Source organism: Lactuca virosa, chromosome 7 (assembly GCF_052849685.1).
Source record: "Lactuca virosa cultivar CGN04683 chromosome 7, Lactuca_virosa_CGN04683_v6, whole genome shotgun sequence".
NCBI lineage: Eukaryota > Viridiplantae > Streptophyta > Magnoliopsida > Asterales > Asteraceae > Lactuca > Lactuca virosa.
Genome location: NC_136432.1, coordinates 149,742,520 through 149,769,540, shown reverse-complemented (window position 1 = coordinate 149,769,540; position 27,021 = coordinate 149,742,520). Strand labels below are relative to the sequence as shown.

The 27,021-nt window shown below is 35.4% G+C and overlaps 3 protein-coding genes across 4 annotated transcripts; all 3 read left to right on the top strand.

The window, feature by feature from the left end:
• The first annotated feature begins 1,127 nt into the window (after positions 1 to 1,127).
• On the top strand, positions 1,128 to 7,686 carry NET1A (Kinase interacting (KIP1-like) family protein). The gene is made up of 4 exons (XM_079059039.1): positions 1,128 to 1,379; positions 2,041 to 2,265; positions 2,977 to 6,110; positions 6,382 to 7,686. Exons 2-4 carry the CDS (start codon positions 2,163 to 2,165, stop codon positions 7,498 to 7,500), a joined length of 4,356 nt encoding a protein of 1,451 aa, XP_078915165.1. The 5' UTR covers positions 1,128 to 1,379; positions 2,041 to 2,162; the 3' UTR covers positions 7,501 to 7,686.
• Positions 7,687 to 16,828: 9,142 nt separating this feature from the next.
• On the top strand, positions 16,829 to 17,892 carry LOC145127223 (uncharacterized). Its single transcript, XM_079062450.1, has 2 exons — positions 16,829 to 17,360; positions 17,432 to 17,892. The coding sequence occupies exons 1-2, from the start codon at positions 16,829 to 16,831 to the stop codon at positions 17,890 to 17,892; spliced, it is 993 nt and encodes a 330-aa protein (XP_078918576.1).
• Positions 17,893 to 18,839: 947 nt separating this feature from the next.
• LOC145124972 (Peptidase C15, pyroglutamyl peptidase I-like protein) lies at positions 18,840 to 22,103 on the top strand. 2 transcript variants are annotated; one of them, XM_079060452.1, is made up of 5 exons: positions 18,840 to 18,986; positions 19,729 to 20,027; positions 21,120 to 21,224; positions 21,502 to 21,549; positions 21,634 to 22,103. In XM_079060452.1, the coding sequence occupies exons 2-5, from the start codon at positions 19,764 to 19,766 to the stop codon at positions 21,871 to 21,873; spliced, it is 657 nt and encodes a 218-aa protein (XP_078916578.1). In that variant the 5' UTR covers positions 18,840 to 18,986; positions 19,729 to 19,763; the 3' UTR covers positions 21,874 to 22,103. The 2 variants fall into 2 exon arrangements, with proteins under 2 accessions (XP_078916578.1, XP_078916579.1); XM_079060453.1 differs by lacking the exon at positions 18,840 to 18,986 and adding an exon at positions 19,349 to 19,530.
• The last annotated feature ends 4,918 nt before the right edge of the window (positions 22,104 to 27,021 follow it).

The following is a 27,021-nucleotide window of genomic DNA, read 5'->3' as shown; positions in this document are numbered from 1 at the left end:
TAATTTACAATTGAGACAAAATACGGTTAGAGTTTTATTATTATGGGTGAAAAATATAAATACAAAGAAACAAACACTAAAAAAAACTTTATAGATTTATTAGGGTAAGAGGTTGTACCTTAGACATCACTTCCATCGCATTAGGACATTATAATTCAACTTTCCATGTTGTCTATGTGACTAATTAGAGGGCACATCCAAAGATAGGATTTATCTATTCATCTATAATAAAATTACGAGTCGGGCAACTTTTGTTGATATTCTCTCGATGAACATATGAATGAGGACAAGTTTTATAAACACGGTACACTTTGTACATTAAGTTGAGATGGCAAATTTATTTTAAGTAGTTATGCTTGTAAAGAATATTATAACCATTACCATATGAACATTTACAAATGAAAGTCCCAATTGCACTATGTATGCCTTTTGGGAGTTTCATTTGTAAATTACATTTCTATATGTTAGTTTAACATCTCATTTGGCATAATATGTTTCATCAATGTAGGGACGATCTATGGCATTGAGGTGCACCACATGTGTTTCTTTCGCATGGGGCTACCCTTTATATCATAACTATATGTCGGTTTGTTTGAGGTGCAATTTAATGGTGCTGCAATTTATTACCAATAAAAGGCAAGTGCTTAAAATCGTTGAAATACCGTTTTCATACAAGATATAGATTCATCCGACATTAACATAGGAACCGTTTCATTAGGAATAAGAAACATAAGTACGATCAATGCAAGTTTAAGCAAACAAACACATTATGACTTTAAGTAAACTTAGCTAACACTCAAGGGACCAATTTTTATGTAACTCTAATTTTTTTTTATTTTTAGAATTCAATACAACATCTTTTTGTAGTCATAATATTTATTATATCTTATTATATACTTACACAGAAAATATATGATTTTTATGGACAGGATATTCATAATATTTGTTATATCTTTTATAAACACAGAAAATTATATTATATTTATGGATGGGATGGGATGGGATAAGAAATATGATTTTGAAGAAACATGCTTATAATGGACAAAATCATTAAGTTTGAGTATTTTACCATTTATTATGTGCGAGATTCGAGCCCCCCAATAAACTAACACATTTAGTAGAAACCTTCACGTTTCCCACTTATTGCTTTTTACAGTCCATGAGTCATTCTCACACTGTATGTCTGCAATAAAATTAGAAACAAGATGACCCAATAGTCAATTAAAGAAGAAAACCTACCGTTGAATGTCAGAGTTTTTAGAGAGAGAAAGTGGGAGAAGCGAATGGGTTGAGAGACAGAGGAAATTCCGTTCTACGGGGTGAAGGGTTACAACTGCAGATCAGAATCCAGAACCCCATTTGCATGATTTCATTTTTCTGTAAGTTTATCGATCTTCGTTGCTTGAAAATCTTGATTTCTCATACCCCTTAGCACTTACTGTTTTGAGAACCGAGATTTTGTTTTTTCTTCTTGGATTTTTACTTCATTTTCTTTCTTTGTAATGCTAATCTAACTCATCTGGGTTTTGGTTAAATGTTTTTTTGTTGATGTTTTTGTCTCATCATTTCAATCAATTTAGGTTTAATTTTCGATTTCATCATTTTATCTCACCTCGACACGCTTTTGAAAAAAATAAATATGAATCTTCTCTTTAAAAAAACATCCCATTTCCATAAAATGTCTTGCTTTCGGTCAGATTGTTGAAATATTCCGACTGATTTTGCCATTTTCTCAATTGATTTCATACTGTTTTTTCTACTTTTTTTTTGGTTAGATGGCTTGAAAACGATATCTTGCCTAATGGTTTCAAACACCCACCTGAGAGACTATTGTGTAATTAACGTAATTTTTTTCAGATTAAGAGGTTTCACAGCTACTCGAGTGTTACAACTCAATTGAGGAGTTTCTTTTTCCTTATAAATCCCCAATTTCTGCTTGATTTATAGAATGTAATTATTGTAATCTACTCGGATGTTGATATAACCCTAATTCCACTTTTTTGTGGTTGTCTAACTTTACTTATTAACCGACGTTTTTAGGTGCGAAGTAGCCCTACTTTTTGTGAAAAAGAAAAAAGAAAAAAAATTTGATTGTGGCCCTGATCTACTTTCCTGGGATTTGAAGATCCAAATCAGCTGCCTTTTTCTTCCGTGCTGGAGTGATGGCCTGCATGTTAAATTCAGAGTCAAGGCGTTTGTATTCTTGGTGGTGGGACAGCCATATTAGCCCTAAAAATTCAAAATGGCTTCAAGAGAATCTTACAGGTATGGAGTGATTTGTCATCTTATCTGTTGTTTTTATCTATTTTTGATGAATGATTGATTGATTGCTTATGTAAATGAAAGATAGTTTTGGTACTTGTTTGAATCGCATTCCTTTCCACCGACAGATATTGAACAACCACAATCTGATCTGATAATATAATAAAGTGGTACTATTTGAAATGAACTCTTAATGGTGTTTGGTTATTTGGGAAATTCTGATTATTTAAATAATTGATCAATAAAATAAGCGATAATCAAACTGATTATTTGATCTCTAAATAGTTAGATAATTACTTTCAACACGCATCCAAATTTATTATTTGTGGGATATTTGATCTCGTGTGCATTTGAATACGACTCCTGTGATGGGGTATAGAATTTCATCGACCTTTTACATTCCCAAATCATGGGGTCATGGATCTAGGAATCTGAAGCAGCATTAGAGTTTCTTTTTTTGGTACGCATTAAAATAAAACAAAAAGAGTTCATCTTTAATCTTTTTTTGCATTTCAAAAAGAATTCCAGGGTCCACCTATGGTCATGATGCTCTTGATTCTGATGAGATACTTGATAATCATTAACTCGTTCTTTCTGATGAAGTCATTTAACATGGTTCATATTCACATAAAGTGTTCTTTATGAAAATGAGGGGCCCACTTGTAAAAATAGAAAGTCAAATTGAAACACACTCACATTGTTTCATGTTTGCAGATATGGATACAAAAGTGAAATCGATGATCAAACTGATAGAAGAAGATGCGGATTCATTTGCAAGGAGGGCAGAAATGTACTACAAGAAGAGGCCAGAGCTGATGAAATTAGTTGAAGAGTTCTACCGAGCTTACCGTGCACTAGCGGAACGATATGATTATGCAACCGGTGAGCTCCGCCATGCTCAAAGGACTTTACAGGCGGCTTTTCCCGATCAAGTGCATTTCAGCCTACAGGAAGAATTAGCATCTTCAATCTCCACCACACAATCTCAAACACCCGATGATCAAAATAACAACGAATCTTTTAGCTTCGAGATCATCGAAGCTAAGATTTTCTCGGAAACCGAACGGGCGAATAAAGCCGAACATGAAATTGAGAAGTTGAAAAAGGCGTTGACCGATTTGACCAGTGAAAAGGAGTCTTTACTTGCTCAGTATCGAGAAAGTTTGGAGAAAATTTGTAATGCTGATGGAGAACTTAATCGGGCACTTGAAAAAGCCAAGATTCTTGATGGAATTGCGATTGAAGCCGAAAAAGAAGTTCATATGTTGAAGGAGAATCTTCGGGTTTTGCAAGGGGAAAAGGAAGCGGGATTAGCTAAGCAAATGGAGTATCTTGAAACGATATCGGATTTGGAGGAAAAGATTGAAGAAACACGGGGAATGGGTGAAAGTGAAGTTAAAGATTTGATGGACAAACTCACCAGATTGGAATCGGAAAACGATTCCGGTCTTTTGGAATATGGAAAATGTCTCGATAGGATTACAGATTTGGAGAACAAGATTGCGGTATCGGAATCGGAATCCAAAACGTATTCCGACCAAGCTGCGAGAGCGGAAAGGGAAGTCGATAAACTTAAAATCGATCTCGCAGGGTTAACCGAAGAGAAGGAAGCTTTGAGGGTTTTATATGCGGAATCCCTTGAGAAATCATACAAATTAGAACGTGATCTCTCCTCTGCCCAATCAGAAATTGAAACACTTACTAAAAAGCTTCAAGATGCTGAAGAGATTTGTGTTCGATTAGGGATTTCAAATCAAAATTTAAAGATGGAAGCGAGCGATTTGGCCAAAAAGATCATGTTAAAAGATCGAGAGTTATCGGAAAAACACGATGAGTTTGAGAAACTTCAAGTCACGGCGAAAACCGAGCACACAAATTACGTTAAAATCGAAGCGGCTCTCGAGACTTTGCAAATGTTATACACTCGATCTCAAGAAGAACAGAGAAATCTTGAAAATGAGCTTAAAAACAGCCTTCATATGCTGAAAGATTTGAAGGAAATTGAAATCATGGGGCTGAAAGAAATGAAGGAGAGACTTGAAGAAGAGGTTGCTTTGCAATTGGGTCAATCCACCGCCATGCAGGACGAGATTCTCGGTTTAAAAGAAGAAATCACGGGATTAAATTCGAGTTATCAGGTGTTAATGAGTCAACTCGAGTCGGTCGGGTTGAATCCCGAGTCAATCGGGTCAACTGTAAAACACTTGCAGGATGAAAACTCGAGGCTAAAACAGATCATTGAAAAGGATTCCGATGAGCAAAAACGCCTCCCGGAAAAGATCGAGGAGCTTATCCAGAAGAATTCTGGTTTGGAAACTTCATATGAGCTGCTTCATGGCGAACAATCAGCTCTAGTTCTTGAAAAAACTATTCTTTTGTCTCAGTTACATATAATTACTGTTAATATGCAAAAACTCGGGGATCAAAACATTATTCTTGAGAATGCTCTTTCCACAGCAAATCTTGAGCTTGAAAATCTCCGGGAAAAATCAAAGGGATTGGAATCACTATGTGAATTGCTCAACACTGAGAAATCCAATCTTGTGGCGGAAAGAGGCATTCTGGCGGCGGAATTGGAATCGGTGAGGCGGAGATTAGAAGCTCTCGAGAATCGGTTTACACAGTTCGAGATCGAAAAAGAAACGGGCCGTTCTCAAATTCGAGAATTGATGAGTTGTTTAAGTATCGAAAAGAAAGAACGGGAGAGTTTTATGATCAAGAATCAGGAATTCCAGGCTCGGCTTCTAGAAGAGAGCAAATGCCGGAAAGACGAATTCCAGGAGGAACTTGATAAAGCTGTGATAGCTCAATTCGAAAATTTCATCTTGCACAAATTCATACAAGAAGTCGAAGAAAAGAACTATGAGTTATTGGTTGAGAGCGAGAAACACGTTAAGGCATCGAAATTGGCTGATAAATTGATTTCTGAGCTTGAGACAGAGATTCTTGAGCAACAGGTTGAAGAAGAGCTGTTGTTAGTTGAAGTTGAAAATCTAAGATTTGGGATTTATCAGGTGTTCTTGGCTCTAGAGATTGGTTCCATGGGGGGGCACGAAACCGCAAAGATATCTGTTGAAGAGATTATAAAAATTATCAAGAATTTGAAGCGTTCTTTGAAGAAAGAAGAAGATGATAAGCACCGGTTACTCATGGAGAAAAATGTCATTTTAACCCTTCTCAAGCAACTGGAATTAGAGTTCCGGGAATCAGAGAAAAAGTATGGAATCGTGAAGAACGAGCTTGAAAATGAAAATTTTCTTATGCAATGTACGATTGAGGAGTTGGAATCGAAGCTTGAGATGACCGAGGAGATGAAGTCGGAATTGGAATTTGCGATGGAGGGGATGACAAGAAAGTATGAGGAATCGGAGTTGAAGGTTGATGCATTCGAGAAAGAAACGGAATATCTCCGTGAAGTGAATGAGAATCTTGGATTAGAATTGGATATGTTACATGAAGAACTTGAGGAACGGAAAAATATCGAAGATAATTTGAATTCCGAGCTTCAAGAACGGGAAAACGAGTTTGAATTGTGGGAAGCTGAGGCTACTTCGTTTGTTTTTGATCTTCAAATATCCAACACGCGTGATATTCTTTTTGAAAATAAAGTTCATGAGTTGACCGGGGTTTGTGAGAATCTTGAAGGTCAAACCGTGTCAAAAGATCGGGAGATAGAAGAGATGAAAAGAAAAACAAGCATTATGGAGAGTGAAATTGAAGGATTACGGGCGGAATTGCTTGCATATAATCCGGTTATTGGTTCTTTGAAGGAGAATATAACGTCTCTTGAGAATAACTTCTTCACTATGGCAGCAAATCTTGCCACATCAGCTGGCCGGAAATCAGAGGTACACTCTTTCTTTCCAAAGTATAATAAATAGCAACATACTTTCACTTCATTTTGAATTTGATCATTGGACTTATAAAAACGTTACTAAAGCCAGTGTGTTGCTATTTATTGCAATTTCTTACGGTTCAAATAAAAGGTTAGTGAATCAAAATTCTTTATAGAGAGGGAATTTAAATATTACAGAATGTTCTCTTTATAGTGTGTTTGGCGTGTGCTAAAAAGACACAAACATCGAAAACAACCCTAAATATATGCTGAAAATGTTGCAGGATCTGGAAGTAAAAGTTCATCCACACCATCAGCAAATTGATCCAGAATCAAATGAAACTCCAAAATCACAGCAACCATTATCAAAAGGTCTCTGCGATTTGATCGATGTCCAGACTCGTGTAACAGCACTTGAAAAAGTAATCATCGAAGACATAAACACAGTGGTCACAAGGCGTGAAATCTCATCCATCCAAACCAAACCGAAACCCACAAAAACCACCGAGACCCAACAACACAAACTGGAAAAATTACGTGGAAAACGTTACTTAACCTTAGATAATCTCAACCTCTCAAAACCCAAACCCGAATCATCATCATCATCATCTGAATCCAGAAAAGGTGTCCCGATTCGTGACATCCCACTCGATCAAGCCTCTGATGGCTCATCATCAACCAATAGCAGGAGCCGAAGCCGAAGAGCATATTCCCGAACCGATGATATAATGATCGAACAACTTCAAATAGCCCATGAAGCCCACAAAATCGAGACCGAAAAGAAACTCAAAAGGCTTCCATACGAGCCACAAATAGAAGATTTAGGTGTCGATAAGTTAGAGGTTGTAGTACCCCAACCCAATCAACATCAAGACACTAGAAAATGCAAACTTTTGGATAGACTTGCATCCGATGCTCAAAAGCTCGCAAATCTTGAAACCATAGTCAAAGATCTGGCTAAAAAGCTGGAAACCGGGAAGAAGGGTAAGAAGAAACAAACGGGGTTTGATTTCGAGACTGTGAAAGAACAATTGGAAGAAGCTGAAGAGACGATTTTGAGGTTAGTGAATGTGAACGTTGAATCGATGGCTAGTGTTGAGAAAAACCCGTCTTTATCGGTTTGGGTGGAGCAAGATGATGCATGGAAAGAGTCTGAAAGGATCAAACGGGTGCAACTGGAGGTTCAGAAGATTCAGTATGTGTTATTGAAGGTGGAAGATGAGAAGAAAAGCAAAGGGAAGAGCAGGTTTTCGAGGACTAAGAGCCGGACAAGTGTGATTTTGCGTGATTTTATTCACCGTGGTGGGAGGAGTGGCGGCACGGGGAGGAGGAAGCGGCTTTGTGGGTGTTTCACGCCGTCTGTCACTAAAGGCGACCAACGTATTAAAATGTCGGGTTTTTAACTTTATGACGAATGTGTTTTCATATTGTGAAAACGTTATCTAGAGTAATGTGTTTTTACTTTTATTATCAGACTTTTCAGACTTGACTTGTAGTTGCTAGTTTCTATCTGTCTGTATTTGGAATTTGGAAGGGACGGGAGAATAACTGTAATGTTTGATTTATGCATGTTTTATTGTTCATTTGTATATTGATCATGAGTATTGAGTGGCATCCGGCCAATTGGGCGTCTTTTCTTTTTAACCACTTTCACCAGTCAATGAGACAATGACGTTATTGTAAGTTATTTGCTTTGACCAGTCCATGTATAAATGTGTTCTCTGCGATACTATCTTTCACGGGTTGAATATCAATCATTGATGTTATCTCATTCAGTATCTGTTATCTCTTTTAGTATTCAATACAATTCTTTTTATCCCTCCCTATTCAATATCATGTCAGTCCAGTCCATGATGTCTTTTCTAGGACTGACATCTATTCTCAAATATGTTTTCTTTTGGGACCGAAAACACTCACTACGACTAATTCATAAGTCTTTGGAAGGTTTAATATGTAGTATCTTAGACTAACTTTCGGTGGTAATAATAGTTGCAAATAGTACAAACTAGTGTTATACCCGTCCGGTAGCTGGGTTGACCGATGTAAAAAATTATTGGTTTTACTTTCTTTTATAACATCATACTTTCATTTATTCTTATTATAGCATTGTACTATGAAAAATCTACCAATTATAGTTATATAAATTATATAAAGTTGTTTATTTTTTTATAGACAATGCATTGGAAGCAATATACATTTGGTGATGTGTTTATTGTAGCATCCTGTTTTTATATACATTGCTATTTTTTATAGAGTTTTTTAACTGGAATATAGTATTAGCAAAAAATATTTACCAAATTTAAAAAACATAAAATATAAATCGTACATAGTTTAACAGAATAGGCAGCAATAATTATCATTTTGGTTAGAACGGCTATTTGCATGAAAGTAATAGAAAAAACATAGTAAATTGCAAAAAAACTCAACCAAGTAACAAAAGGAACCTTGTATTTATCTAACCTTAAATGTTGTTTAACAAAAACTTGACCTTAGTTTAGTCTACCTCGACTTGCGTTAGTTAAACATCTCACTCCTCAAAAAGACAAAACTATTACCATTATAATTAAATCAAGTCTATTAACAATATATGGGAATTTGCTTCCATTTTATTACATGGGATAAAAAGTGTCTTCACAAAACTTGATACATAATAATCTCATGAATTAATCATTAATGAGTCACACCATACACCATGCATGTCTGGTCATACATACATGATACCATATTTGTATAACATAGGGAGACATGGATGGATGGATGCACAAAAATATTTAAATACAAGTGTTATAAAATGAATTTAATTCGACAAAATACGTGAAGGTCATTGAAAATGAACTTGTTCTTTAATGGCCAAAGTAGACTCAATAAATTTCATATTCCTATAGCTACAAAAATCTTGATATCTTATTATCTTTGGTCTCAAGGGTATTCTGGTCAATATACTTGATAGCTTTTTCCGTAGTACCGATTAATGTATGGAGACTACAAGAAAAAAGACACATATGATTAACAAACATCCTTCAATGTTGATAAAACATGATCTGATGATCTAAATCAAGGGCAAATAGGTCATTTTGTAACGCGGGTCAAAATGAAGGACACATATGGTTGACTACAATATGATGTTGTTTTTTAACATAAAGAAACAACAACGAATTTTTTACAAAATTACCCAAGGGCTAAATGCAAGAATTAGCAATGAATTTTCATTGATTCGTATATTATTTATAGCATCCTACTTTCATTTCTTTATATTATAATGTTTAGCTCAAAATTCCTTGCATTTTTTAAAATAATGTTGTGAAGTTTTAAAAAAATGAATTATTTTTGTAAAAAAAAGGTAGCAAACCTTTAAGATTTGAGACATTTGGGGTGTCGGGTGTGGTAACAGTGTATAATTTATAAAATTCCATCTTTTCAAATGCAGCCTTTTGCTCTTTACTTATTGCCTATAGAGCATTCTTCATCTTTTCTTTTGCCTACAAATATAAAAAAAAAAAAACCAATCTCAAGTAATTCTTTAGCATTAAAATAATAAAAAAATTATCTAACAAAGTTACCTCACGATTAGCTTTCTTTCCTTCTGTCACAACTGACATTTTTGCCAGGAAATTCTGTGATCATGTAAACGTCAACTATGATAATACTTGTAACTCTAACTTGATATCATACACTATGTTCATTCTATGACCACAAACTTAATCAAAATTCACAAGTGAAGTTCAAAACTCTACACAAAGCATCCAAATAGTCAATTGGGAGTTGAAAACCCTAGAGATCCAGGTTCAAGTTCATTATGGACTAGGATTTCCTTATTGGGCCTAATGGACTAATAAGCATTCAATTCAACTATATTGGGCTTAGAAACCCTATTTGGATTCTAATTGGACCCAATTCATAAATCTATAACATTTTGGACCATTTGGGCCTAGAATGATTCATTCTAACCCTATTGGGCCATAAATGAATTAATTTGCCTTAATGGGCCATCAACTCCCTTTCTTTCTTTCAAATGGGTTGTGGACCATCTAATGAACCCAATGGGCCGAAAAATAATATTGGGCCTATAAAATTCGATCAAGCCAAGAGTTTGGGCCCAACACCATTTCTTCATCCTCTTTCCTCCTAGCCCATTCTCGGCCCAAGGAGTAAAACAAAAAAAAGGAAATGGAGGATTTCTTAACCCTTGACACCTAATCTTTATATGTTGGGTATCCATGCAAGGGTGCATGTACCCATGCACCTATCACACCACCATTAATCAAACTCTATGTCTCTCTCTCTTCTTCTTATCCTCTCGGCCGAGAGCTAACACACACACACACACTTTCAAATCCTCTCCAAACACTCTCAAGATCATCCTCCTTCCTCCAAGGATCTCAAAATTTTGCTTGTGTTTCAAGGATCTTCATCAAGTATTTTCAATCTTTGGTAAGTTGTTATCAAACACAAACATCTCCTTTCATTTTAACATTAAGAACTCCTTCTTACATAGCTTTACTCCATGATCATACTCTTAGAAACTTCTTAAGCTCGAAATCTACTCAAGAAGGCTTGCTAGGGCCGAAAACACACTCACTTCTTCTTCAAAACCGAGAACAACAAGCAAAGGTGAGTTCATACCCCCTTGTTTTTTGTTTTTACTTGTTTTTGGGGGAGAATACAAGTATTTATGTGTAGATCTATGTATTTATGCATGTTATGTGTGATTTTCTTGGCTTTTGTTGTGGTTGTGTGATAAACTTGATGGATCTATAAAACTCTAACAAAAATAAGTGAGATTCACAAACAAAAACACTCTAGACACCATACTACAAAGTTAAAAGTTATATAAATGCCTAAGTTGTGAAAAACAAAACAAAATCTTGTATAATGATCATTTTTGGCAAATAAACAAAAGTTTGGGACAAGAGTGACCCCTACGGTTTTATAGGGGCCAAAAGGGTATTATTAGCTTAAAAATGAGTTTTTATATCAACCCTATTTTCCTAAGGGTCAAAAGTGTAAAATTTGGCATTTTGGGCCTTAATGTGGGCCTCATGGCTTATTGGGCCCAAATTGCAAAAATATCAATTTTTGGGGATAAAAATGTTATTTAATCAAAACTTGAGCCAAAATTGAGAATAAACGAGATTAGGGGCTGAAAATGACATTATCTTAAGATTTGGGCCAAAAATGTTAATTTTATAAAAATTGGGCCGAAAATGTCATTTTATGTAAATAAGGGGCTGAAAATGTAATTTTCTGCATAGAGGGGCCGAAAATGTCAAAATAAGTATTTTTGGACCAAAACCGTAAATTACTAAACATTTGGGGCGAAAATACAAATTTTTATAAATTTATGGACTAAAATGTTATTTTTAATTAAAATAGACCATAAATGACATTTTATGTAAAAATAAGCCTCTAAATGTTAATTTAGTTCTTAAGGGGCCTAAAGTGTAATTTTGTTAAACACGAGTTCAAATTATAGAATTTTGACGTAACAAACTAAAAATACCGTTATAACAAAATACTAGATTTTTATAACATTATGGATAAATTCTCCGACGAAGTGAACAATACTATAACAAATAAACGAAATGCAATAACCGTACGAATATTGGGCCTAATACTTCCTATACATGTTTATTGGGCCTTTGTGATCCATTTACATGTTTATTGGGCCCAATGTATTCATCACGTGTCTATTGGGCTTCAGTGACCCAATTACATGCTAAATGGGCCTAATTTAGCATTTACATGTTATTGGGCCTTAGTGGCCCATTTACATGCTAATTTAACCTGGAAATAACTTACACGTCTAATGGGCCATGGTTGCCTTTTCTTCATGTTTGTTGGGCCTTACCTTTTCATTTTATGCATCATCTAGTGTTCGAACTTCTAAATACATATAACAGTATACAAATTCATGTGAAAACAAATGGGATCTAGTGAGACGTGTCGGTTGACATCATTGAGTGTATGGCCGTAGCTTGTAGTTATAATTAGAATCTCCTGGAGGGAGAGCAAGAGTTTGTTTATAGATCTATACGGGGGTGACTCCCCCACACCTGAGTTGTTCGCTACAGTTAAACTAGGCCAGTCTAGGGTGACAAAACCTTGATCGAAAATCCGGCGTTTGGAAAAATGCCAAGACATGCAAATCAGTCACTATCATGTATGGTTATAACGACTCATATAGAGATCCATTCCCATTAAGACATTACGGAAAATTTAAAAACTCGTAAGTCATAATGATACAAAACATTTCTACAGTGCAAAGACCGTGACATTTTCATAAATCAGAAAATATCGGATTTTCTAAGGAAATACTATTATTCAAATACCACTTACTTACAACAGAAAGAAACAAAGAAATTTGAACTGCATTCCTATACGTACTACTATGAAATTCACACATGCATTATATTCGATTTTCACATCATTTTTCAAATTTTTACAGAAAATATCGGATTTTCTGGGTTTTACAAACAATACAAAGACTTTTATTCAAACATGCTTATGAACTCACCAACATTATATATGTTGACTGTTTTCAAAATAACTTGTATTCTCAGGTAATCGTTAAGCAAAAGGACTTTCAAGTGTGTATGGATTTATTTTGTGTAACGTCACTCATCGTACTATTAATACTTTGGATTTATGTAACCTATGACAATGTACTTGATGTGAACAATACCAGCTGTAATATGTAATGTTTGGTGATTAATGTGTTATGTTTCATGTATATTCATTGTGATGATATTTCAATTGATAGTCACACGAGCCCTCAGACGTTTCCACCGTCTGGTTCGGGGGTGTGACAGGTTGGTATCAGAGCATTGTTTATAGTGAACTAGCATATCTAACCATACATGATATGCAACTATAAATACAATGGGACTAAAACAATTGGAATAAAGTGCATACATTAAAACTATAACATTAAAAGTCTCTAGAGGAAATGGAACGCTGTGATTAAACCCGGGCAGTTATGTGGTTATATTGGGGGTAAATATAGCTTGATCAACTATATTTATTCAAAATATGACCAACATGTGTTTGGGGGTAGTTATGGCGGGAAGTTGACCTAGAAAACTCACTTCATATTCAAAACTTCTCAGGAATTCAAACATAAATAATTAAAATACTATAGGAGTATTTTGGAAATACTATATGTATACGTGATTAAAATTTTTACAACGTCTTACACCCCTTTTCACCCTTCTCACTCCCAACTTCTCGCGCAACCACCATGGATGGAGTGCATCAGGGCATTCTTTTCCACCAAAACCTAGTGGCTCACGGAGAAATTGAAGAAGACCCCGTGGTAGGACCCGAGGCAGCCTCTGACCTAGAGGAAGAGGAGTATACAGACATGGACTGCGAGTTTGATGAGACCGATGATGACGAAGAGGACGAAAAGAACACTGACGAAGTTTCCGATCGAGCCTTGCCAGTGATAGTAAGGAGGACTCGTGATATCGGCGATCAGGCGCAGGCGACCGCTGGCCAAATGGTGGCCATGAGAGCCGCAATGGAAACAACGGAGAAGGCAACGGATAGGGAATCGGAAGCACAAATCAAGGAAAAAACCACGGAGCCACACGAACATGCACCTACAAGGACTTTACTAACACCAAACCTTGAACCTTTAATGGAACAGGAGGTGTAATAGCTCTGAAAAGATGGATTGAGAAGGTGGAATCAGTTTTTGAAATTTGTGGGTGTCCGGATGGGTGCAAGGTCAAGTTTGCGGCATGCACATTCACTGATCAAGCCCTCTCCCGGTGGAATGGACACATAGAGGCCATGACACTCCCAGTGGCGAACGCGTTGCCATGGGAAGAGCTCAAAGAAATGATGCTGGCTGAATACTGTCCAAGAGGCGAAATTCAGAAGATGGAACAAGAATTGTGGAACCTCACGGTTCAAAACTCCGATATCGATGCATACATAACCAAGTTTAGTGAACTATCTCTCTTGTATCCAGGAATGATCACCTCAGAAGGGAAAAAGATTGAGAGGTTTATCTGGGGATTGACTGCACCTATCCAAGGGAATGTCATTGCGGCAAACCCTAAGACGTTTGATAGCGCCAAGAGACTGGCCAAGAAATTGTATGATCATGGCAACAAAAAGGGTGCCAAAACAGTAGAAGCGGAGGTTAAGAAGGAAGGTGAGAACAAGAAAGGGAAAAACGACAAGCGAAAGGGGAAACAAAACTCGGAATCATCTAAGAAACAACAAACGGTGACTGTTCATGCTGCAACTCAAGCTACCACCACACCACATGCTCCAGCCTCAGCCACGCCTAATGCTCCAAAGCAGTACTCAGGAAATCTCCCCAAATGTAACAAATGCAACTTCCACCATCAGGGGGAATGTAGAGAGATGATTTGCACAAGGTGCAACCGGAAAGGCCATACCGCAAAGTACTGTAGGACTCAGCTTCAACAAAACCAGATGCCAAACAACAACAACAACGACTCATATAGAGATCCATTCCCATTAAGACATTACGGAAAATTTAAAAACTCGTAAGTCATAATGATACAAAACATTTCTACAATGCAAAGACCGTGACATTTTCATAAATCAGAAAATATCGGATTTTCTGGGGAAATACTATTATTCAAATACCACTTACTTACAACAGAAAGAATACAAAGAAATTTGAACTGCATTCCTATACGTACTACTATGAAATTCACACATGCATTATACTCGATTTTCACATCATTTTTCAGACTTTTTACAGAAAATATCGGATTTTCTGGGTTTTACAAACAATACAAAGAGTTTTATTCAAACATGCTTATGAACTCACCAACATTATATATGTTGACCGTTTTCAAAATAACTTGTATTCTTAGGTAATCGTTAAGCAGAAGGACTTTCAAGTGTGTATGGATTTATTTTGTGTAACGTCACTCATCGTACTATTAATACTTTGGATTTATGTAACCTATGACAATGTACTTGATGTGAACAATACCAGCTGTAATATGTAATGTTTGGTGATTAATGTGTTATGTTTCATGTATATTCATTGTGATGATATTTCAATTGATAGTCACATGAGCCCTTAGACGTTTCTGCCATCTGGTTCGAGGGTGTGACACCTTCTCTAACCTTTTCCTTAACAAATTCATATATCATTTGATAAATAAGTCAAATAAAGACAATCCAACAAGATTATAAAGATATAGCCTCTGTTTCTTATTTTCCCCATTAAATGTTGTCTTATTTATTTAACAAGTTTACCTTGAAGGCATCCTTCTGATCTTCAGGCAATTGCTCAACAAAGAGGACATTAGTTAAATCCTACAAAAAATTAATTTCAAGAATTTTGATGATTGTAATTTGTAACATGAGTAAAACTAACAATTTTCTACAATTGTAGAAATTATGTTGTATTTATTACCAAACCTCAACCTCATGAGTTAACATTCAAGAAAGCAATAAGGATTAAAGGCTCACCTCATGATCATCATACTCCCATTCAAACTCATAGACAACCTATAAAAATTCAAGAAAATTTTTCCTAATCAGATTGATGATATACTCATTCAATAGAATAGTATGGTTGTAGGTAGTAGTCATGAAATTCATAAATGGGATTAATGCAAGAAAAAGCAATGTAATTTCAATTTTGTTGTTGCTTATTATAGCATTCGACTTCCATTTCTTCTATTACTATATTGTAATTCAGAATAATTGTAGCATTTTGTTATTAACACCTTTTACTTTGAAAAATCTACTGAATTGAAGCAATGAAAATTGCTTTGTATTTAGAAGACATTTCATTTAATCCATTCATAAAAACATTAACCTGATGCATAAATTAATTAAGCAAAAACGTACAAGTGGAAAAAACAACTTATAGAATTTGGTTCTATTGGATAATTGATATCCACACTAGTGATCTCTATCCCATCTTCCTTAAAGGGATTGTTGAAGTCTGTAAAAAGATCCAAAGCAAATTATTTCAATTATAAACCCTATATTTCACTTCCACAAAGGAAAGAAATGAATAACATTCCTTCAAGAATGATCCATTCCATTCCATCAGACAAAACAAAACACAAAACATTTTTAATTCCTATAGAATGAACCATTCCATTCCTTCCTTACATGGTAAGCAGTATTGAAATTTCAAGACACGACCCAACTTCAGATGTTTCAAACCATGTAACGTCCCAAGAACAGTGATAAAAATTTCATTTTCATCATTTTCAAATTCATCAATCCTATACATCATATGTCTCGAAAACATTCAAGATATAAACTATCAAAAACATCAGAGTAAAAGAAATCATAATCGTGGAAACATAGGAGGGGGGGGAATGTTGTGCCATCATGTCGGACCCTTCCCTTTCGTACCGGAAGTACCTGAAACCATAAACATAACTGTAAGCACAAAGATTAGTAAGCTTCCAAAAAATACCACATACATCATACACATAAATATAACAGCACATGGCTGTGTCAGGTCCGTATCAACCCCGTGTAACAGCAAGTAACTGTGTTGGGTCCATATCAACCACCGGGTCCGTATCAACCTCGAGTCCATAATGACTTCGAGCCCAGTTTGGCTCTATGATGCTTGTAGATGTTTATTGAAATGTGCATTACCTTTTCGTGGTCACGATGAGTCTGAAATGTCTCTTTTTAGAGGAAATTTCTTGGAAGTATATAATTTGATTCGGGATCAAAATTAGAGTGTATTTAAAGTTACATTACGAAATGCTCCAGGGAACAATCAAATGGTGGCTCCATGTATTCAAAAAGATATCTGCTATTGACTCTTTATTTTTTGAATATGGATTGAGTTTAAAGAAGGTCAGGGGTCAAGGTTATGATGGAGCAAGCAATATGAGTGAGAACTTTAATGGTCTAAAATCTTTAATCATGAAAGAAAATACCTCAACATATTATGTTCATTGCTTTGCTCACCAACTTCAGCTAGTTATTGTCAAAGTTGCAAAAAAACATCACGACGTTGGAGTCTTTTTTGATATGATAGTTGTTCTAATGAATGTTGTGTGTGCTTCTTGTAAACGAACATATATGTTGCGTGAAAGTCAAAAAGATAAACTAGAAGAATCCATCGGCCGTGGTGAAATTGATACCGGAAGTGGATTAAACCAAGAACTTTCTCTTAGTAGAGCCGGAGATACACGTTGGAATTCTCATTACAAAACTCTATCGCGTTTGGTTGGTTTGTTTTCATCTGTTACTGATGTGCTTAAATATATTGAAGATGAATGCCTTAATGGTTTTAGTCAATGTCAAGCAAGTGGTCTTCGAATATATCTTCGATCATTTGATTTTGTGTTCCACTTGCAGTTGATGTTGAAAATTTTGGGGATCACAAACATATTGTCACAAACTCTACAAAGAAAGGATCAAGATATTGTGAATGCTATAAGTTTGGTGAAATCAACCACTGCAACATTAAAAAAAAAATGAGAAATGATGAGTTTGATGCACTTATATTGGATATCACCTCTTTTTATGAGAATAATAACATTCAAATGGTGAACATGGAGGAAGTTTATGTTAATCCAAGAGCCCGAAGACAGTACACCACTATCTCCAATCGCCATTATTACGAGTTTTTTTTTTTGTTGAACATGGTTTTGGATATGCAAATTCAAGAGTTCGGTCATCATTTTAATGAAGTAAGTTCCGAATTGCTTATTTGTATGACGGGTTTGAATCCACATGATTCATTTTGTGACTTTGACCCATCAAAGTTACGAAAGTTGACCGATTTCTATCGACATGATTTTAGCTTTAAAGATTAGTTGAATATTCTAAATGAACTTTCGGTTTACCCAACTTTTATGTAACAAGATGCAAGATTTGCTACTTTGAAGAGTATATCTGACCTTGCTAAAGTGATGGTGGAAAGCAATATGCATCTTAACTTTCCTTTGGTTTACCGGTTATTGAAGTTGTCATTGCTTTTGCCGTTTGCAACCGCAACGGTGGAGAGATGTTTTTCCGCGATAAAGCTTGTCAAGTCAGATTTGCGGAATCGGATTTCGGATAAATTTTTAAATGATTGTGTAATTTGCGCGCTTGAAAGAGAAGGATTTTCCAAGGTTACGAATGAAAGTATTATCAAACGTTTCTTAGCTATGTCTGCTCGTAGATTTCAATTGTAAAATGACATTTAGCTGAATGTTTTAATGTTATTCTACTTTTAAGTATCTTTTTATTATTATTAATTTACACGGTCAACGGTTAACTATGCACCCCATTTCACTTTCGGGTTGGATACGTCATTGATCACCATTATACTCGTTAACAAGTGTTTGAGAATAGTTGTCATGACTGTTTTTTTTGGGGAAAAACGTTGTCCGAAATCCAAAATCCAACTTACAAATTCAAGATCAATATTTTGAAATCCAAAACGTCCTTTCTTATGATGAAAATATATTTTTGATGAGACGTAAAGTTAATCCAAAATTAATTAGGTCTATTACGAAATGCTCAACTTCGGATTAGTTGGTAATTTTTGCAAATGTCTACATAAAGTGGGATTAATTAATAAAAAAACATTATTATTATTATTATTTTTTTTTATGAATTTTACCTTTTATTTGCAAATATAGGTAAAACAATAATTAAATGAATTAGGTGTCATATTTTTTGTATTTGGCCAAAGTAAGGACAAAATACGATTGCATTCATCAAAAAAGAATGGTAAAGGGAAGATGTTAAATGCCAAGTTTCATCAAAGTGTGACAACGACACACCATTTGACACGTCCTCTAATGTGTATTTTTCTTCGCTTTTGATTGCCAAAAGGAATCTCAATCAGCTTAAACTTTTTTGCTTAATCGCTTATACAGATAAGACTGGTGGTTGTACCCATTTCGCGCACAATTCTCAGGTAAACGCACAATTCCTTCTCCTTTTCCTTCCTTTTGATTTGTTTGATCCAATATGCCTTTGATCAGGTTTTGTTGTTTCAATTGCTTCTGAATTATAGTTCACAGTTTGATTTATTCGACTCTATTTATCGAAAAGTTATAGGGGTTTTTTTTTTAATAATTTTCATGCTGGCCTTCAGTGATTTCGTATGTGATATGCTCGATCACAATTCTCATGTACAGTTGCCGAAGTAATCACTGACCGGTTCGATTTTTTTGTATGTATGATTTGATTCCGGATATGTATTTGAAAATCAGTTGTCAGGTGTTCGTTTGACTTTCAGCTAAAACACGATAATTATTCATCTGCAGAAATACAAGTTTCCGACTTAGGGATTGTTTCGATTATCGTTTTTGAAAGTGATTACTCTATTGAAAATTCGGAATTACATAATCAACCTTGACAAAACATGGTGTTGGAGACAGATAATCACTTTTGATAGTGCGATGTGTTTGGGAAATTGATATCGTTTAAGGAATAGATAAAATTGGGTCAACTGACAGGTCTATATCTAACTAATTCTACTCTAATAGTGGATAATTATACTTTTGTTGCAACTATGAGCAAACTGATTATTTGACTTTATAATCATAAGTGAAAGTAGATTTGCTCAAACATTATAAACTGATGGGAATAAGTATTCTGTGTAACTTGTGTAATTAGAGTTTGATCTCAACTGATAAGTAATCATTTTCTTGTAGGTGCAACTTTAGTATTAGTGATCAAGTGTAGGTAAATGGGGTCAGAAGGGCCTCCAGCAGTAACGTTCCATGTGACAGGGTTTAAGAAATTTCATGGAGTTTCAGACAATCCAACTGAGAAAATTGTTAATAATTTGAACGAGTATATGAAGAAGAATGGATTGCCAAAGGGGGTGACTCTTGGTAGTTGCACAATTCTGGAGACTGCAGGCCAAGGAGCTCTTGTTCCTTTGTATCAGACATTACAATCTGCTGTCAGCAAGGACACTGAACAATCCAATTTCTCCAAAGTCATTCTGGTCAGTTGTTATCTCTAATCTTTGATTCTCAATTTTCTATGTGAAATTGCTGTTTACTAATTGTATACATACAAAGTTAATATTCATTACTACTTCAATAGGTTTCTATCTCTAAATTTGGAGATCATCATTCATCCATTATGATTTTATTTTTTTATCCACAAAAGGTCACCTACTGCATATTCCATGTATCTAAATTCAACTTTAGCACTAGATTGAGCAACTGTATGTTATTATTTCATACCCCATACCACCATATCTTAATACCCAGAGGCTGATCCTTGTGAATTGAGTAGTTTACAAATAAAGTATCACCATGCATATAGATCCTTTATCATAGCTGTTATAAATGTTCCAAAAAAATGTCCTTGGTGATTGTATTGTATCATTACATTATAAAAAAGTCCAAAATTCCCATCAAATCAAGGTGGGAGTTCCATAAAATTTCCTTTCTCTGAGGCCCTGTTCCTCTTTATTTTCCTATTAACCGCTGTCTGGATAAGATAAAGTACCGTTTGAATGATATTTCGAGAAAGAGGAAAAATAAAAAATAAACGAGGGAAATTTGTAAATAATTAGGATTCAATGGGGGAAAACCTTGTTTCCATAACTTTTTCTATTGAGTTGTTGTTTTTGCATTAAGTTCAAAAGAAACATCTATATACTATACAGCTTCTGAGGATTTTGTTTTGTTCCCACAAAGTCAATTAAGTAAAAAAGTGATACATGGGGAAATATGATTGGGAACATGGGAAGGGTAATTGTGATATTTTAAAAATGCTCACAAACTATGTAAACAAGAAATAATGATGGAATCTAAAGGAAAATTCATGTTTTAGGCATTGGAAAGAGGCAAGTCAACGTGAATTTTTCCATGATAGTTTAGATTATTATAGGTGCACTTAGTAAAAGTAAACACAAGAAGACGAGGCTTTAGGGCTAAATGCAAGAAATAGCAATGTAGTTTCATATATTTGTGTATTATAACTTCCATTTAAACCTTTATTTATTATTTTTAATGTGTGTATGAGCTATAAGCCAATGAAGTATATAATATAATATATATTTTTTTCGAAATTATTATTTTTTCAGTTACATTTTGGAGTAAATAGCGGGGCCACAAGGTTTGCTATTGAGCATCAAGCTGTAAATGAAGCTACTTTCCGCTGTCCTGATGAGATGGGATGGAAGCCTCAGGTCAGATCTCCCTCCCTCCCTCCATACTCCATCATAACCTTTTTTTTTTTTTTTTTTTTTTTTTTTTCAAAAGTTAATGTCAGAATTACTGGGTAACTAACTACTATCTAAAGTGTTCAAAAAACACCCCTGTACTTCAAAATTCTTATGAAAAAAAGGTAAGTAACTAATATATTTTTCAGTAGTTACCCAATTCTGACTTGAATACACTTTTTATTTTTTATTTTATTCTTGTGCTGTTGTTTGGTCTGTAATGTCAAATCCTTTTTATTTGCAGAAAGTTCCTATTATTCCTGCAGACGGTGGAATTTCAAAAACACGAAAGGTAAAATCATTTCCGATGATGAGGGAGGGCATTTACGTCTTTTCATAAGATTTCAAACTAATTTTTACTACTTGTTTATTGCAGACATGTGTTCCTGTGGATGAGATAACAAGATCGTTGGCAAAGATGGGTTATGATGTGGTGACATCTGATGATGCTGGGAGATTTGTGTGCAACTATGTCTACTATCATTCCCTTAGGTTTGCAGAGCAAAATGGGGTTAAATCCGTCTTTGTACACGTCCCTCTCTTCCAAACAATCGAACAAGACATCCAAATGCAATTTGCTGCTTCCTTGCTGGAGCTGCTTGCTTCTTTATGCTAGAAATCTACCTTCTATTTGTTGTCTGCTCAAATCCAAATCCTTTAAAGGTTTTGTGTTTTATTTTAATAATCAGTTATGTTTGTGTTAAATTTGCATCAACTGCATTTGCTCCCACTTTTCTTATGTTTCACAACTTGTGAATATTAATCAAGCCAAGCCAAGCCATTGTCTCCTTGTGTTGCTGTGAATCTGTATCTGTATATCATCTGCATTTGCTCCCACTTTTCTAATGTTTGGGTTTTTGGGTTTTGATCCCTTTACAGTTCCCAGGGTTGGGTTTTCTTTTGTTGGATGTTGTTATCAAGTGTTGAAGTAGACCAACATAAAGCCAGTAAGACATTACTTGATGAATGATCCTTTCTTTTTTGGGTTTGTTATGTTAAATCTAGTCAATAATAATGATAAATATTTTTAATATAATACAATATTAAATATATAGTATGTATTTGTATTAAGAATTGAAAATTTAAAGGGTAATTATTTGGAATTAGATAGTATACATAATTTTCTGTCATATAAATATAGTTATTATACACATTCAATCAATTACTTTTTATAGCAATGTACTTTATTTTGTTAACTTTTGATAGCAAAGTATTTATTCTTATTAATTTTTATATCATTTTGAACCATTATGGTTAACCAATATTAACCATAAACTATAATTACTAACCGACTAAAATCGTAACCAAAACCAATACTATAACCGATAACCAATGACTACTGAAATGCATTAACCATTTATAATGAATATGGTTCGGTTTTGGCTAATAACCGAATCAAACCGCCACTTACATACCCATTTTTTATGCGTGACTAACTGAGGTCTTCGACCATGGGAGTAACTAATTAGGTCAATAAATAACTTGCATGAATAAAGAATTATTGAACATTCCAATTTACAACAAATAGTAGGGTGTGGGAGATTGATCTCTTTTGGAAGGACCCTTTGGTTCGACAACTACAAGTTCCTTTAATGCAAGTTTACCCTTGCTCTTGGCTTCGGAGCAAAATAAGGAATGCACATTGAACGATCAAATCATTGGAGTCAAGGACGGCGGTCTTGGTCGTGGATAAGACCGATTTGTGTGGGGGCTGCCGACGAACGACTATTGGACTTGAAGGAGGCGGATTCTGTTGACGGATAATTGCGGCAATTGATTTTAGTGGAATCGTAGCTGGTTGGGTGTTTTGGTTTTAATTCTCATGTAATTATTTTCATGCTAATAATTGCTATTCCAAATTATTGTGATTTATTTTAGAATAGAAATTTAGTGTCCTACATTTTGAGGCAAGCCGTTATTAAAGAAATTATTAGCGTGAAAATAATTACATCAGAATTAAAACCAATATACACAACCAGCTACGATTCCACTAAAATCAATTGCCGCAATTATACCAATTTAATTATGTTGTAATAATTAATTAATATCAACACCACTGTACACCAAGATTGAACTTATGTATATAAACATATCTGTATATCCAGCAAAGCACAAACAAAAAAGGCAAATATTACCTTTAGGAGTCCATGTTATTTATTCAAACTTAATAATGAATGTAAAAAATAATGAGTAAATTACACGAATGGTCCCTATGGTTTGGGGTAATTTGCACGTTTGGTCACTAACTTATTTTTTTAACTCGGAAAGTCCCTAATGTTTGTTTTTTACGCGCTTGGTCCTCAATGTTTGTTTTTGTTACGCATTTGGTCCTTACCTTACCTAAAAAGATTATTATTTAAATAGGGAAAAATGGTGGGGTATGTAAGGTAAGGTGAGGGGGTGTGTTTATTTAAATAAATTAAAAAATCAAGTGCAAAATAGTTTTTTTTGGTAGGACAGGGACCAGACGCATAACAAAAACAAACAGTAAGGACTAGGGATGAAAGTGGGTCCAAACCCGGACCAGATGGACCCGGACCCGAAAAACCCGGAACCGTTTAACGAGATTTTGTAGAACCGGAAACCGGACCGATATATAGGAACCGGTTCCGGTTCGGTTCCAGGTACGGTACCGGGTAAAGTGGGTCTAGAACCGGAAAACCCAGAAACATCGAAATGGGTAGGTTGGAACCGGATAACGTGGGTTTAGAACCGGAAAACCCAGAAAAACTGAATTTTTTTGGTAATTACTTACTACTTAGTGGGTTGAAATTTGAAAAATTTTATATTGATATCCCAACTTTGGGGGACTGTAACTCATTGAATATGAAACCAAAATTGATAAAATTATAGTCTAAAATCATGTACAAACTCTAAACTACACTCTGGAAAAAACCGCATGTCAATCCGACTTTAAACGAATGAGATATGCATGTGTTAACATTTTCACAGAATACAAAGTACAAAAACAAATAGCTGAAAAGTTGAAAATTTTCAGCTTTGATATCCCGGCTTCGGGGGACTGTAAATCATTGAATTTTAAACCAAAAATGACAAAATTATAGTCTAAACTCATGTACAAACTCTAAACTACAAGTTGGAAAAAACCACATGTCAATCGGGCTTCAAACGAATTAGATACGCGTGTTTTAAAACTTTCACAGAATACAAGAAAACTGAAAAACTACAAATTTTCAGCTTTGATATCTCGACTTTGGGGGACTGTAAGTCAATGAATATAAAACTAAAAATGACAAATTTATAGTCTAAAATCATGTACAAACTCTAAACTACACGTTGGAAAAAACCGCATGTCAATCGGAGTTGAAACGAATGAGATATGCATCTTTTAAACATTTCACAAAAACCGGTTCCAACCCTAAAAGTGGTTCCAGTTCCGGTTTTTAGACCCGGTTTACTCAGACCTGATGAACCCAAACCCGGATTACCCGGAACCCGGATAAAGCCAATTTTTAAACCCGGAACCAGAACCGGTTCTATATATTCCGGTTCTAACGGTTCCGGTTCCGGTCTGATTTCGGTTCCGGTCCGGTTTTCCGGTTCCAAATCTCATCCCTAGTAGGGACCTTCCGAGTTAAAAAAATAAGTTAGAGACCAAACATGCAAATTACCCTAAACCATAGGGACCTTCCGGTTCCAAATCTCATCCCTAGTAGTACCAAATCTCATCCCTAGTAGGGACCTTCCGAGGTCAAGAGGTAGCCAAATGGAGGGGTAATTATGGGCCTAACATACAACTGAAGCTTAATGAATTTGGGAAAGATATGAGGTAATATAAGTTTTTATTGGCATGTATCCAAAAAATATTAAGTATTTATATGTGTACTTTGTTTGTTTTGTGTGTAGGTTGTGGACAATGGTGCTAAGTGGTGGTGATGTGTTTGAGACTAGGTATGGCTACAATGGATACAATGTTGATTTAGCCAATCACACTTGCACCTGCAACTTGTGGATGTTGTCGGGCATACCATGTATGCATAGTCAAGCTGCAATCAACTATGTCCACAAAGATCCAAGTCAATTCCTTTATTCTTGGTTCCATAAGGACAAATATGTTGCAACCTACAGTCAGAACATACAACCTGTAGGTGGAAGCAACTTGTGGCCAATGACTGAGTTTATTAAACCATTACCACCCCCCGTTAGAAGGATGCCTGGAAGACCCAAAGTAAATAGAGTGAAGCATGCATCTGAATCACAAGATGCCAAATACCCCTCACAAAGGTTAAAGGTTACTAGGACTGTGAGGTGTGGAAAGTGCCAACAACTTGGGCATAATAAGATTTCATGCACAAATAATGAGGTACCTAAGCCCCCTGTCCCAAAAAGGAAGATTGGAAGACCTAGGAAAGATGGGGGAGGCCAACCTATCTTTGACCAATTCCCTCCAGTTGAGTCTGCTATACCAAGAAGTGATGTTGCTCCTCCCCTAGTTTCAGAATGTGGTGATCAAGTTGGTGGGCCTGATATACCAAGAAGTGATGTTACTCCTCCCCTAGTTTCAGAATCTGGTAATCAAGTAGGTGGTCCTAATGTTAGTCCTCTGAAAAGGACTAAGATGATGGCAAGGAGAGGAGGGAAAACTAAAGTGTCCGGATCAAGGAACAAAACACCAAAGAAAACACCTAATGGTAAGAAACATAAGAGTGAAGCAAAGGACGATGTGTCCCTAACCTGTGATGAGGATTTTGTTGATCTTTTTACCCATGCACCTACTGGTAAGCAAGGTATGAGTCAAGCAAAAGAGGATATTCAGGAACAAGAACATGATGACAATGAGGTGAATGTGAGTGAAAGACTTACTTTACAGGAGTTGCTGATGTCTAGATATACACATACTGAAGCAGTGGCTGCTATGAAAGAGGTATGTTCTGGTAATCACTATTTTTGGCTTTCATATTGTAGATTTACTAACTAGCCCTCCATATTGTAGGTTTATGGAAAGGTTGAGGAACAACAGATTGAAGAAAAAGAGGCTGAGGAAGGAGTTGAAGAGGTTGAAGAAAAAGAGGATGCGGAAGAAGTTGAAGAGAGAGAGGTTGAGGAACAACTGATTGAAGAAGGAGAGGTTGATGAAGGAGTTGAAGAGAGAGAGGTTGAAGAAGAAGAAGTTGAAGGCATACAGGTTGAGGAAGAAGAAGTTGAAGGCATAGTGGTTGAGGAAGAAGGAGTTGAAGAGAGAGAGGTTGGAGCAAGAGTCCTACCCTCCAGAAGAAGTTATGGTGCTTACAATTTCCATTGGGAGAAAAAGAGGAAACTCTCTGAAAGAATTAGGAAAGTGAAGCTCAGGAAAATGGTTGAAGATGTTGATGGTGGTGGTTCCTCCAAAACCCCTTGGGTTTTAGAGTAAGGAGTTGTGTTTAAGGGTTCAATGGGTAGAATGGGCATTAGTAAATAGGTTGCCCTTTTTGTAAACATCTATTTTGGGTACACTTGTCTTTTGGTAACAAGCTTCCAATTCATATCCATAATGTTTGGTAGAATTGGAAGTTTGGTTCTAATTAGGTTAAATGGTATGATAGTGGTTTGTGGGAAGCATTGTAAAGTACATTCCCATTTTTGGGCTGTTAACTGACATTGATATGTATGTCTTAAATGACTTAATTGTAATTGTTGTTACCTTCCATGATTTGTTTATTTTTATACATATGTATGTGTTAAAGGAATTAATACATTGTTATCATTAAGACATAATAAGTTGTTGTCATTGTCATCTCTTACAAAACCAAAATATTGCCATACA